The sequence below is a fragment of the Pogoniulus pusillus genome, chromosome 6, assembly GCF_015220805.1.
Source record: "Pogoniulus pusillus isolate bPogPus1 chromosome 6, bPogPus1.pri, whole genome shotgun sequence".
NCBI lineage: Eukaryota > Metazoa > Chordata > Aves > Piciformes > Lybiidae > Pogoniulus > Pogoniulus pusillus.
This window is the reverse complement of record NC_087269.1, coordinates 30,699,015-30,713,736: the sequence shown is the minus strand read 5'-3', so window position 1 is coordinate 30,713,736 and position 14,722 is coordinate 30,699,015. Positions and strand designations below refer to the sequence as shown.

The 14,722-nt window shown below is 49.7% G+C and overlaps 1 protein-coding gene across 2 annotated transcripts in view; it reads left to right on the top strand.

Moving 5' to 3' along the window:
- The window catches only part of INPP5A (inositol polyphosphate-5-phosphatase A), a 276,814-nt gene that overhangs the window by 78,042 nt on the left and 184,050 nt on the right, over positions 1–14,722 (top strand). For both annotated transcript variants that reach the window (XM_064145101.1, XM_064145102.1), the window contains exons 3-4: positions 11,715–11,815; positions 13,608–13,695. In XM_064145101.1, coding sequence (XP_064001171.1) covers positions 11,715–11,815; positions 13,608–13,695 — 189 coding nt within the window. The remainder of the gene's footprint in view (positions 1–11,714; positions 11,816–13,607; positions 13,696–14,722) is intronic.

Sequence of the window (14,722 nt, the reverse complement as noted above, 5' to 3'; positions counted from 1 at the left end):
CTTTGGGTGCAGTCAAAAGAAAGAAAAGTGACTTAGAGCACACTTCAGTGTGTATAGATGGGAGTGATATTCATAAGAGAGGCCCAGTTCTCTGAGGTGGGATGCAGTCAGACCTCTAGTGGAGTGGATGTCTGATTAGCAGCAGGCAGGCTGGTAGTGGGTGCCAGTGAAACCAATTCCCTCCAAACCATTGACCACTCTGCCTGGGTAATTACTAAACAACTACTCCTTTCTCCAGGGTGTTTGGATTTTTTAGTAAATAGTCATAAAATCTTTGGGTCCTCACTTTCATGAAACAAACTGATTCTGTGCTATTCTATGATTCTAGAACCTTTAAGAGTCTTGATAATCTTCCAGATAGCACAGTCAGTTATTGTAAGTGCTCTGGATTTGCAGGCCACGTTTGGGTTGGGTTAGACCCCGGTAATGAGCCAGCCACAGGCTGCAGATATGTACTGGAGAACGCTAACAGCACTTGTTCAGTTGGATGCTTTTGGCAGCCCCTCTAACTGGCTGGTTGCTGAGATGTTTGGAAGGTGTAGGAATGGTCTGAGTGGTTTTACAAGATAATACTTGAGGTTTTTTGGTAGTTGAACAAAGAAGTAACAGAGGCTATGGTTGGAAGATAAATGTTTCTGAAGACAGGGAATACAGTAATGGGATAAAATATGAGAAGGTCTGTGGCTTAATGAGCATCATGGTTAGCTAAGGAGAACAAACAACAAGCAACCATTGTGCAAAAACCACCTCAATATCACGTAGGGGGATGATGATGAGAGGACAGTTTGTCTGTCATGGGTGTCTTTGCTGGAGGAGTTAGTTTCTTTGGTTCGTGAATTAAGTAGTGGCCTCATCAGAGGTGTCTGCTTTTCCCTTCCAGCTCTTGGGTGCCAGCTGTTGTCTGGGCTGGTATTGATCATGTGGGTACCAGGTGAAAAGGCACGAGGGTGTCAGTGTCCTTGAACTGCTCAGCACATCACACACTCTGGTGGGTTTGCTGGAGAAATGTGTAGTAAGGATTTTGTCAAGGTGAGTGGGATTGTTACTGGGAGGATGCCCCAAGACTGCTGTGCTAGCCCAGCTTTGCCAAGGCTTTGTAACTGGGATGCCCAGCAAAACCTGCCCATGGCTAGGGAAGCCCTTCTAGAATCATAGAATCAACCAGGTTGGAAGAGACCTCGAAGATCATCCAGTCCAACCTAGCACCCAGCCCTAGCCAGTCAACTAGACCATGGCACTAAGTGCCTCAGCCAGGCTTTTCATTAGCACTTCCAGGGAAGGTGACTCCACCACCTCCCTGGGCAGCCCATTCCAATGCCAAACACTCTCTCTGTGAAGAACTTCCTCCTAACATCCAGCCTATACTTCCCCCAGCACCACTTGAGACTGCATCCCCTTGTTCTATTGCTGCTTGCCTGGCAGAAGAGGCCACCCCTGACCTGGCTACAATGTCCCTTCAGGTAGTTGTAGACAGCAATGAAGTTACCCCTGAGCCTCCTCTTGTCTAGGCTAAACACCCCCAGCTCCCTCAGCCTCTCTTCATGGGGTTTGTGGTCCAGGCCTTTCACCAGCTTTGTCGCCCTTCTCTGGACACCTTCCAGCACCTCAACATCTCAGCTCTGTCACTGTCCCTGCCATCAGCCTGGCACTGCAGAATGAACTGGGCAGTTCAGCACCATGCTGCCCTGTGCTCTGCATTCACAGAATCTCAGCACGGTATGGGTAGAAAGGGACCTCTGGGGTCTAACCCTGCTGCTAAAGCAGGGGCACCTACAGCAGCTTGCCTGGGATCACAATGTCTAGGCAGGTTTAGAATATCTCCAGAGGAGACTCCACAACCTCTCTGGGCAGCCTATTCCAGTGCTCTGTCACCCTCATAGCGCAGAAATGTCTTCTTGTGTTGAGGTAGAACCTCCTGTAGTCTAGCTTGTACCCACTCTTCCTAGTCCGGTCACTGGCACCACCAAAAAGACCCTGGCACCTTCATCTTGGCACCCACCCCTCAGATATTTACAGAGGTTGATAAGATCCCCTCTGTCTTCTGCAGACTAATCAGCCCCAGCTCTCTTCATCTTTCCTCATGGGAGAGGTGTTCAGGTCCCACAGTCATCCTCATAGCTCTCTGTTGGACTCTCCAGCAGGTCTCTGTCTCTCTTGAATTTGGGAGCCCAAAACTGGACACAGTATTGCAGATGTGGTCTCACCAGGGCAGAGCAGAGGAGGAGGAGAACCTCCCTAGACCTGCTGGACATCCTTTTCTTAATGCACCCCAGGATGCCCTTGGCCTTCTTGTCCACAAGGTCACATTGCTGTCCTCTTGAGCAGAAATTCTCTTACAGTTTGGAGCACTGTGTGCCCAGGTGGCCAAGAGAGCCAGTGGCATCCTGGCCTGCATCAGGAATGGTGTGGTCAGCAGGAGCAGGGAGGTCATTCTGCCCCTGCACTCTGCACTGGTTAGACCACACCTTGAGTACTGTGTTCAGTTCTGGGCCCCCCAGTTTAGGAGGGACATTGAGATGCTTGAGCGTGTCCAGAGAAGGGCGACGAGGCTGGGGAGAGGCCTCGAGCACAAGCCCTACGAGGAGAGGCTGAGGGAGCTGGGATTGGTTAGCCTGGAGAAGAGGAGGCTCAGGGGAGACCTTATTGCTGTCTACAACTACCTGAGGGGTGGTTGTGGCCAGGAGGAGGTTGCTCTCTTCTCTCAGGTGGCCAGCGCCAGAACGAGAGGACACAGCCTCAGGCTGCGCCAGGGGAGATTTAGGCTGGAGGTGAGGAGAAAGTTCTTCACTGAGAGAGTCATTGGACACTGGAATGGGCTGCCCGGGGAGGTGGTGGAGTCGCCGTCCCTGGAGCTGTTCAAGGCAGGATTGGACGTGGCACTTGGTGCCATGGTCTAGCCTTGAGCTCTGTGGTAAAGGGTTGGACTTGATGATCTGTGAGGTCTCTTCCAACCTTGGTGATATTGTGATATACTGTGATACATTGTGTGTGTCATGGGGAAGAGTTTAATGCTGAGTGAGAAACTGGATGATTGAATGAAGTAGCTGTAATGCAAATGACAGAGCATTCACAGAATATGCAAACTGGGTGATTGTCCCACTTGTGTCAAGTGCCCAGTCCCCGGGTTCACCTCCTGAGTATTAATTCACAGGGCAAAAATAAAAGGAAACCAGACATGTTATAGGCAGTCCAGCAGCTGCTTGCACGAAAAGCCATAAGAGCACAAGGATAGGGCTTTTGTTGATGTGTTTCTTTACTTTAGAGTTCTTTTCTTTCACCCTCTTCAGCCTCATCCAGGCTTTGTACAGAGCCCTGGAGTGATGGCATGATGGGGAATGATTTCAAACTGGGAGAAGTTGGATTGACACTGGACATTAGGAAGAAATTCTTCTCCACAGGAAGGGTGGTGAGGCACTGGAGCAGGATGCCCAGAGAAGCTGTGGGGGCTCCAAGCCTGGCAGTGTTGAAAGGGAAGTTGGATGGAGCCTTGAGCAATCTGGTCCAGTAGGAAGTCTCCCTGCCCATGGCAGTGGGCTGGAACTAGATGATCTTTAAGGTCCCTTTCATCCCAACCCACTCTGTGATTCTGTGTGTTCCCTTGCACAGCAGTGCTGGGCTTAGTGTTTGGGGTGGGAGTTGTTCAGGAGCTGGAGCTATTGAAAATCTTCACTAATTCATGTAACTATCTCTTTGTGGAGCATCAATGGCAGAGGGTGAGAATATAGAGGCAGAAGGTTGTTTTTCCCCAGTGCAGCTTTCCATGTTGCTTAACACGTCTGAGAGTACCTGGAACCTTTATTTGCAGTCATAGAGGAGTTAAAGGTTCACCTAAAGCTGAAGGTCATCTTGGTATTGCAGCGTGGAAACTGTGTGTTACCCCTTGTAAAGAGAGGAGAAGAGAGGAAAATAAAACAAATAAAGCCCAAACAGAAACACAGCAAACCCCAAACCCAAACAAGCAAATCCCAGCCCCTCAGAAAAGTGGTGGTTTAATTATTTTGGTGGCCTGATCCTGTTTATTGCCTGGCAAGGGCGATCGCCCCCCAATGCTCTTACAGACTCCAGCAGCCGGTGCCAGTCTGGGTTCTTATCCTTCTGAGGTGGGCTTGTTTGAATCCCTCTCCTGCAGGTGGTGTAGCAAAGCCTGCCTGGCTGTAGGACGGACGTGTGCATGGGCTGTGGCCCTGACATCATGGAAACTTGTGGCATCCTGTGCCCGCCGCAAGCAAACACAGGCCTGTGTCGCTCACTGCCTCCCTCTACTCTTTCCTCATGGTCACAAGCAGTGGCCTGGCTGCCATCTCCTGCACCCGGCAGTGCCAGTGCTGAGTCCTCGTGGAGCAGTGCCCCTCTCTGTGGTGGTGGGCTGAAGTGGGAAGGTGGTGAAGGGCAGCATGCCCCCAAGCCTGCTCCTTGCCTGCCCGCTGCCCGTGCTGCTAGGGCGCTGTCTGTGGGTGCAGTATCTGTGGGGAGCAGAGGCATTCAGGAGAGGTTAATCAGGGCTTTCATGCTTTACAGTGTACACTCCAACTAAATCCTTCTGCTGTACTGGTTTGTTCCCTTTTTGATCTCATGTGCATTAATGCTTATCAATTCAGAAATGTGGCATTTCTGTGCGCTTAGGAACATGTTTCCCCCTTGCTCTCAGCCTCTCTTACTGTACTGCCACATCAGCTTCCTGAAATGAAAAAAAACAAGGGGAAAAAAATTAATCTGCTGAAAATGTTCCATATATGTACCTCATCTGTGTTTTGGAGGGAGCCTCCAGGAGTTGCTGCTTCCTCTTTCTGCAAACGAGGCTTACAAAAATACTCATTTTGATGTTGAAAAACCAAGGGTACAGAGGTGCCTGTGTCAGTGCCGCTTTCTTTACAGAGCTGTGCCACCTGCAGGCTTCAGAGCAGCAGCTCAGCAGCTCTGCTTTGGGCACTTGGAAGAGCAGGTTGTATTTTGTCTGCCCTTTTGGAGGTGGCTGAGGTGGAGAGAAAGGTGTGGATTCACTGAGGAGGTCCCCAGGGGACACCAGTCATGCTGAGGAAGGAGTGGGATGCAAAGCCCAGCCAGTGCTGGGGCTGTAAACAGGGGTGAGGTGGATGGGGAGCTGAAGCCTGGATGTTTTAGGGCTGGGGGTGTCCCAGCCCAGGGTTGTGGGCAGGGTCTGGTAGCACCTCAGGGGTGCAGGGAGAGCAGATGTCTGCAAGAATCCTTCCTTTGGTGGTTCAAGTGATGGGGGGGTGTGGGGGTGTGGGGTGTGTGTAAAGCTGCTCACCCAGCTGATGATTTTGTTCCTGTGTCAGTTTGTAGGGGTTTAAGAAAAAAACACTTCAGGAATTACTTGAGGCTGACCCTTTAGTGTCATTTACAGTAGAGAGCTTGAAATGCCAGTCATGGAGTTACTGCTGCTGTGTTTTTCTGATTGGTAACTACAAATCTGTCTCCTCTTGTCCTTAGTTCCCTGCATATCATTAAATGAAAATGTGAGTAGCAATTGCTAGGCGCTGACTTTCTTGGCTGTGGCCACACTGCAGCATGGTGATGCACCAGAGCTGATGTCCAGCTGTGGGTACTCAAATGTGCTTTCAGGTCGTACAGCAGTGAATGCCTTCTTACAAGTTTTCTCCCTTCAGACAAGGACTTTCTGTTCCCAAAGCACACCTCTGAAGTCAGGCTCAGGGGGTAGAGCTTCTCCCTCCTGTAGGTCAGACACCAGGGGCTGCTTCACCTAAAAATTGCAGACCATGAGTGATGGTTTCCGTGGACAGTACCCAGCACCATCCTGCTGTGAGGTGAGGGCAGACCTACCCTGCCATGGCAGCACGAGCAGTCCCATTCCCTGCACTCTGCCTCCTGTGCCTAATCTCTGCTTCTCAGCAAGCCAGGCAGAGTTTGCTGCCAAACTTCTCCTATGAGGTCTGTGAATAACTTGTATCAAATCTGTGAGGTTGTTCACACAGACAGGCTGTGGATAATGTAATGATTTTTTTATGGATGGGGTGTTGACTTCCAGTGCCATAGGCAGACGTATTGGCAGCGTTTCTTAATTGCAGAACACCACTCTCAGCTGGCAACAAGGTTCCTCTGTCATACCTAAGGCGTGATGGCAGGTGTTGCATGTCAGTAGAAGAAAACTGTCTCAAGGACAGGGAATGTCAGGATACTGTAACAACAAAACCCTACAAGCTTATCACCAGTGTCCACTGAATCACCTCGCATGAGCTGGGAGTCGAATTTGAAGTGCAGAAGCAGAAGGAGCAGGCTTATCTGGACTCCTGCTGCTTGGCTATACACTTGCCAACGTCAAAGTCTGAAAATGATGCCCTCACTCCTGTGCACACTCTAAGGACAGAGCTGCCCAGCTGGACAGTGCAGGGCTGCATCCTCTCCCAGCTCCTGCCAAAGCTCCAGCAGACCTGTGACGTGCTGAGCTCAGGGCGCTCTGGCTGCACAGACCTCTTCTGTCCCGGTCCAAATGGACAAAGACCTACAAGACTGGAAAGTGATTATTATTTTTCACCACTTGATAATTGCATTTAGCTACATTGGAGCATCTTGCTCCATTCCCTGTACTCCCCAAAACAATTTCTACTCGTGGCTTTCTTTTCACCCTATTTGTGATCAGAAATTAAGAAAAATGCCCAACTTTGTCAAAAAAAAACCCCCATTGTGCCTCTGTGGATGGAAATTCAGTGTTGACGTGGTCTTGTATGTGACCTTTAACCTCTGGCAGCTGTGTGTTTCCAGCTCTGAAGCATTCATTGCTCATTATTATGGACTGTGTGTTCTTTCATAACAGTAGCAAACTAGTAAAAGGTAATGAAGCGAAGCCAATTTGCTCTTAGTTGGAGGGAGTTATATGAGAGGGTGTAGCTAATATTTAGGTATGGTTTTGTGGTTTAACCTGCGAGGAATGCCACCAAGGCCTCTCACTGCTGTTAAAGGCAATGCTGTTTCCCCATTAAATAATGGCATATATTTTGGGGTATTTTAATACTTGCTGACATTTCAAGCTCCCAAGGATTTGAATTCAAACAAAAACCTGATTCCTGCACCTCAGTTCAGATCCCAGATATGTTTCTGTGGCTGCTGCTGCAGCAGCACAGGCAAGCTGTTCTCAGTCAAGGCTGGACTCCACGTTCAAGGCTCCTGTTACTCATCCTTCATAAATGTGAAAGAGATTATGCTAGGTCATACTTGGAACTGTTTATTTGACTGCTGTCACTTGATTCTTCACCATGAGAGTGGTGAGAGCCTGCAATGGGTTGCCCAGGGAGGTGGTTGAGACCCCATCCCTGGAGGTGTTTAAGACGAGGCTGGATGAGGCTGCGGGCAGGCTGATCTAGAGTAGGGTGTCCTGTCCCTGCCCATGGCAGGGGGATTTGAACTAGATGATGCTTGTGGTCCCTTCCAACCCTGACTGATTCAATGATTAGTTTTACTAGATGTGCAAGGAGAGATCTTAGTGAAGCAAGCTGTGGTAGCAGTCAAAATGAGCAGCACAAGGTGCCAGCACATCTCTGCTGCGTGCAGTAAGCAGGGACTGGATGTGGAGCTTTGAAACACTGAGAGTTGGACCTGTTTGCTTCACAATATAAATAGCTACAGCTGTTCTCTAATTGTGGTAGTTTGGTAGAGTTATCCAAATGGGTAAGGTCAGGACTTGGAAGCCCAAACTGATCTGGAGCAATAAAGCACGTGGAGAACTGGGACTGCACCTTGTGTAGGGACCGCAAATAAGGTTGGTTATGAAGTTCCACTCATGGGCTGTGTTTGGTTAATGTTTGTCTCCAAGATGGTGAAGGAAATGAACCAACAAGCTGAACGTCATGAAGATGCTCTGTTTATAGTTGGATGCTGATGTGACTGCAGGCTGTTGTCAGGTGGTCCCTTAAGGCAGGGCCTTAGGAAGGAAGGAGCATCTCTAGGGGACACTTGTTTCCATTTGGCTGCGTCATCCCTGTGCTGTGACTGTGTGGGCAGAGCCTCCCCCCACCATGGGCAGGGTGGTGTGCACAGTGTCCTGCTGCATGCCCCTGCCTCTTGGCGTGCCCGGGGAACTTGTTCTGCTGCCTGCAGCTCAGCTCCTGGGCTTCTATGCCTTTAAACAGAGAGGAGTTGGCCTTGGAATTCGCTTTCCACTGCTTGGTGCAGCTCTGAAGTTTCTGTTTAGCAGTTTTCACTGAAAATTATAAACATTTAGACTTTTTGGAAACAGAAACCTTTCTCCTGAATGTTAGCTGTAGCCAAAGCCTACTTTTTGTATTTTCAAAATCACTTCATGTCCTGTTCAGTGCCGTGTTTGGTGTTGAACAAGCTATTTAGCAAAAGCTTTCTCAGCAAAGTTTTCTCTTTACGTTGTGTAAAACTATAAAGTGGCATCAATTTAAGCTTCCATAGTTACAGCAAATATAACCAGTTGGGTATAATTTCTCAGGTCCCAGTATTTTTTAGCTGTCTACCCTGTACTCTCCTTTTGTTGTTGTTGTTTTTCCAGTGGAACTTCCCCTTGGGTTCTGCTCTAGCTCACTCTCAGTCCTTACTGATGCTGGCCTGTTTCTAAAGCAAGGTTGCTGCTTTTACAGTGAGGCAGAGCCCAGCGTTAATGCGTAGCCTGCGGTGCCCCAGGACCCGCACACGTGTGTGGGAGGGAGTGTTTACTTTCCCCTTTATATAGTAACACTTGTCAGTAGCTTATCTCCAACGCCTCGCCGAGCAGGCCGGTGTTGAGATGTGTTTCGATGATGGGGAAGCTGAGGTAGGGCAGAGGAAGTGACTTGTCTGAAGTCACTCGGAAACCAGCGGCCGTTATCTCCCTGCTGCGCGTCTGCCCCAGCTGAGGTTAGAAACGATGCAGTTCACTGAACTTGGTGTGGTCTGTCAGCAGGAGCACGCTGTATTCCCATCAGCTCTGCTGGTGAGCTGCTGCCAGGCTTCCCCATGCCCCGGCTGGCACTGGGCTTACTGGCTGTGCATCTGCTGGCCCCGGGCTCCTTCCTGGGCATGCTCCATCGAACGATATCTGCCGTGCAGCCCGGGACGCCTGCGCCCAGGGTGCTGACGAGAGTGGTGTCCCAAGGACATTCCTGGGAAGCCGTGTGCCACCAGCCAGGGTAAGACTGACTTGGCCTCCGGTGCCCAAAGGATGTGTGCCCCGAGGATCCATTTAAGAGAACAGAAGGTGTCACCTGTGGACGTGGACAGACTTGGGCCAGCCCCTGCGCTGCGCTGAGCAGCTCTGTTGCCATCATGAGAGGGCGGTAGTTTAAAACGAGGCGGCTTTGCTATTTGCCTTTTGCTCTGCAGAAAGCAGTTGGGATTTGCTCATTTTCAGCTCATTCCCCCTGAGCTCAATTTGCTAATGAGATTATTTGCGTGGTCAGGAATGAGGAATTTCACACTCTGTCATCAGATCAAATGACAATTTCTTTCTACCCTGCTTTAAAAGAAACCTTTTTTATAGTAACGTTAGTCACTCTTGAAAAGCAGGCATGCAAAGGTTTGTTATGTCTGTCCCTTTGCAGAGTGGCAGGGTATTGGCAGCAAAAGAAGAAAAATATCATAGAAACACAGAATTGTTTAGATTGGAAAAGACCTTCAACATCATCAAGTCCAACTGTTAGTCCAGCACTGCCAGGTCACCACCAAACCATGTCCCTCAGCACCACATCTCCCAGCCTTTGAAACCCACCTGGGCATCGGGAGACCACCACTGGCCTTAATAACCCTGAAAGGAAAGAACTTGTTTCTCATGTCTAATATAAACCCCTCCTGGTGAAATGAGTACCAAAGCATAGCTATCCCTGTTGTTTTTTTCAGTTGTTCATAGTGGTGTGTTAAGTTAGAACTTTTTCTGCACTCCTGCCCATCTCCTGCCCGTTTGTCTTTCATTCATCCCCAGCTGAAGAAAGAGAGAGGATGCTATGCACCCACCATGGGAGAGAGCCTCTCAGAGTTTACAGAGAAGAGTTAATCCATTACTGCACTCAACACAGTCCATATAAACCGGGCAATGCCTCCTTGGAATGGCCACACAGACAAGGTTCCTGGCTGGGACCACCAGGTGCCGCTCAGTCAGTTGTATTTCAGATAGTTCATGTGATTACTTTTTTTACCCTGTAAGCTTGTGGCAATGCATTTTTTTCAGGCTTTTGAAAAACAGAAATCACAAAATGTTTGAGGTTGGAAGAGATCTGAAAAGCTCATCCAGTTTGGATGTTTGGACTGGATGAGATTTCAAGATCCCTTCCAACTCCGCTGCGAGAGCAGGATCACCTACACCAGATCACACAAGAACACATCCAGGCAGGTCTTGAATATCTCCAGAGAAGGAAGCTCCACAACTCCCCTGGGCAGCCTGTTCCAGTGTTCTGTCACCCTCACAGTGAAAAAATTCCTCCTCATGTTTCCATGGAACTTCCTATGCCTCAACTTCCACCCACTGCCCCTTGTCCTGTTGTTGGGCATCACCAAGCAGAGCCTGGCTCCAGTCTCCTGGCACTCATCCTTTACATCTTTATAAACATGAATGAGGTCACTCCTCAGGCTCCTCTTCTCCAAGCTAATGAGCCCCAGCTCCTTCAGTCTCTCCTTGTAAGAGAGATGTTCCACTCCCTTAATCATTTTTGTGGCTCTGCCCTGGACTCCATCAAGCAGTTCCCAAAGGTCCTTCTTGAACTGAGTGGCCCAAAACTGGACACAGAGCAGAGAGGGAGGAGAACCTCTCTTGCCCTACTAACCACAGGCCTTCTAATAAAACCCCAGAATGGCACTGGCCTTCTTGGGCACAAGAGCACATTGCTGGCTCATGGTCAACCTTCCATCCACTAGGATCACCAGGTCCTTTTCCCCTTCACTGCTCTCCAGTGAAGTATAGTTCTGTATCCTGAGTCCATTAATTCACCAGACATGAACTCTAAATTATGTAGATGCAATATCAACACAGAGATATTTGTAGTGGTGTTGTTTGTAGTGCTGAATGTAGTCAAGGCAGAGAAAATTTATTAGGACAAAATGAGGCTGAATGCATGTTTAAAGCAGCAGCAAATTTGTTAGTGCTGTATGTTTGGTTTGGTGCATGAGGTTTTATTAGTATGTCGAGTACAACCCAGTGCTGCTTCACATTTGAGATGCTTGAGTTACACAAGACTGGCATGCGAAGTGCTGGTGGGTTTCTGTGTCTCCTGCCTTAGGGATGTGTGTACACACACACCGAAGTGTATGTGAGGTTTAAATACTCCCATAAATGAGATAATCCACACACAAAAATACCTAATGTGACAGCTTATCGGCATTCTGTCACAGGTTAATTTGAGGCATTTTGTAGTAGTGGAAGAAAGCCACTTGAGTTATTGAAGTGTTTAAATTCTTCCAACTTGCAGACAAGGAGATGTTTTGATTATCTCAGTGGTGTTAGTGGTCCTCTTTGAGGTGAGTTGGAAGAGTTTATGTATTTGCTTTGAATGCCTAAGGACTCATTCATAGTTTAGAAAAAGGAAGATACCATCTGGAAAGCATTTGAGATAATGACTGTATGTGAAGTCCTTTTTATTTGTGCCTGACAAAATGAAGCTCTCGTCAGTTCATTGCTAGTGTTCTGCCAGTTCCTTCTCAGCTGCCAGCTGATCGCCCTCCCTGCAGAAGTAACGCATCTGTGTTTGTGTTGTGCGATAGAAGTTGTGGGTACAGCTTTGTCATGCTTGTCTGTCTGTTTATTGCAGGTCGTCCATGCACACAAGCCCCATTTCATGGCTTTGCACTGTCAAGAATTCGGAGGAAAAAACTATGAAGCTTCTATGTCTCACGTGGACAAGTTTGTGAAGTAAGTGTGGTGTCCTGTCACTGCCCTCCTCAGCTGGACCGGGGGGAGAGAAGAGAGCGAAAGAGAGTTAAGGGCAGGGCAATCACTTACCAGTTACCATCATGGGCACTGCCCTCCTCATGTGGACAGGGGGGAGAGAAGAGAGCAAAAGAGAGTTAAGGGCAGGGTGATCACTTACCAGTTACCATCATGGGCACTGCCCTCCTCAGCTGGACCCGGGGGAGAGAAGAGAGCAAAAGGGAGTTAAGGGCAGGGTGATCACTCACCAGTTACCATCATGGGCACTGCCCTTCTCAGCTGGACAGGGGACAGAGAGAAGAGAGCAAAAGGGAGTTAAGGGCAGGGCGATCACTTACCAGTTACCATCATGGGCACTGCCCTCCTCAGCTGGACAGGGGACAGAGAGAAGAGAGCAAAAGGGAGTTAAGGGCAGGGCGATCACTCACCAGTTACCATCATGGGCACTGCCCTCCTCAGCTGGACAGGGGGCAGAGAGAAGAGAGCAAAAGGGAGTTAAGGGCAGGGCGATCACTCACCAGTTACCATCATGGGCACTGCCCTCCTCAGCTGGACAGGGGGCAGAGAGAAGAGAGCAAAAGGGAGTTAAGGGCAGGGCGATCACTCACCAGTTACCATCATGGGCACTGCCCTCCTCAGCTGGACAGGGGGCAGAGAGAAGAGAGTAAAACAGGGTCGTGAGAAGGGTGTTACCATCACAGGCACAGCAGGCTCGACCTGGGCACATCAGTTTAATGTAGTACCCATCACACCGGAGCAGGACCCATAGAAGTAAGCGCAGAAGCGCCCGCCTGCTGCCCGGCCGTGCTCGAAGCTCGGGGCCGCCCGGAACGGGGCTGGACGGGCCCCAGCGGCGGCTCCGCCCCGTGGCGGCCTGCCTGCGCCCCCTGCTGGCGCGGCCGGCTCTCGGGGGCCGGCGGCTGCGCTGCCCGGCTCACAAGCAGGGCGCTGGGCTCGCCGCACAGCTCTCCCCTTTGTAGGGGTCTTGTGGTCAGCAGCGATCCGGGTTCTGCACAGCTGTCCCCACGCGGCACCGAGCCGTTTCCTGAGCCGTGTCGGAAGTGTGGTGCTGTGTGCGGCTCATGGGTACCTCAGCAAACACTGGAGACTCCCATTGCATCGGGCTGGAAGGGAACCTCCAAAACACCCTGCTGTCACCTGGGACATCTCCAGCTAGAGCAGGCTGCCCAGGGCCTTGAATGTCTCCAGGGACAGGGCCTCAACCACGTCCCTGTGCAACCTGTTGCAATATTTCACTGCCCCCACTGTGAAGAGCTTCCTCATTATGTCCAACCTAAATCTACATTGCTCCAGTTTCAAACCACTGCCCCTTGTCCTTTAACCACAAGCACTTCCAAACAGTCTCTCCCCAACCTTCCTTCATATAATGAAGCTCATGAAATGAAGCTCAAATGTCTCCCTGAAGCCTTCTCTTCTCCAGGCCAAACAACCCCAGCTCTTTTAGCCTGTCTTCATAGGGCACTCATCCCTGAAAGCCACACCAGAATGAGCTGACAGCCTGCAGCTCCTCTGGGTGGCACTGATGTTAGTGAGCAGAGAGCAATGCTAAGGCAGTGTGAGTCTGTGCATGTTCCCTCAGCTCCTCTGAGTGACACTGATGTTAGTGAGCAGAGAGCAATGCTAAGGCAGTGTGAGTCTGTGCATGTTCCCTCAGCTCCTCTGGGTGACACTGATGTTAGTGAGCAGAGAGCAATGCTAAGGCAGTGTGGGTCTGTGCATGTTCCTTATGCTTTCAATCTCTCTTCTCCTCCAGAGAGCTGTTATCGAGCGATGCAATGAAAGACTACAACAGAGCTCGCGTGTACCTGGATGAGAACTACAAATCGCAGGAGCATTTCACGGTAAACTTGCTCATTTCACCGGTTTAGTTCAGACAGTGAAATTCTTGTGTTAAGCTGCTTGGGGCCGTTTGATGTGCAGATGTGAGCTGTGTCTATCGCAATGAAAACTGCACCTTTATTAAGCGTTAACTTTGTAGGACGTATAATTGCTGACTTCACAGAAGTGCACCTACTTAAAAGCGAATATAAGACTACACAGAAAGCCTTGTCTTTTGTTGAAAATGGTTGTCCAGGGTGGTTTTGTTTTTTTCTCTAATAACCTACCTTCTTGCTGGATCACCTTCCACTCCAGAAAGCCTGATGCTGCTTGCCAGCCACAGGTGGTGCCAGCTCTGGAACGTGATGAGTTGATGGCAGAGCTTGGCGAGCACTTCAGAGCTGTGTTTTGAATCCTCAGAGCTGACTCAGGCTTGCATGTAGTAGGGTCCTGAGAAGAGCCAAAGCACAGGGTTTCTGTAGCAGCAGGAGAGAGGTGTTTAGGTAAAAGCACATGTGCAGAGCTGCCTTTTGTGCAGAGCAGTAGTGGATGTATGGTTGTTGCTTGGACTGTGCAGTGTGTGAGCAGCTCTGCTATTTATTTCCTGCTAGGTAATACAAAAAAGAAGAGTGCTTCCAAGGTGAATCAGTGACATCTCCCTTCTCCAGGACAGCAGCTTCCTTGTCCTGCAGGGAGCTGCTCGTTGGCAATTGGTGGTTCTGAGGAGTCTTTCACCAGGCTTTTGATGCCTGCTGGAGCTGTGCTCCTTCTGCGTGTGCTGGTGCCACCCAGCAGCCTCCTATAGCAACAGAGTCATGCAATTCAAACAAAGGAAAACCTGCCTCCAGCACACACAGAAATTCCACCTTGGTAGCATATGTCCCAGGGGAATAATAGTGTGGAGAAAGAGGCTTATCTGTGTGTCACTGGGCAGCAGAGTGCAAAGGCCTTGCAGCCAGATCCCAAGTAACAGTTACTGGTAGTGCCATGGCATGCAGTGAGGTATTTCTAACAGAGATGGGACTCCCGTTCTGAGGAAGCAGTTCTGCA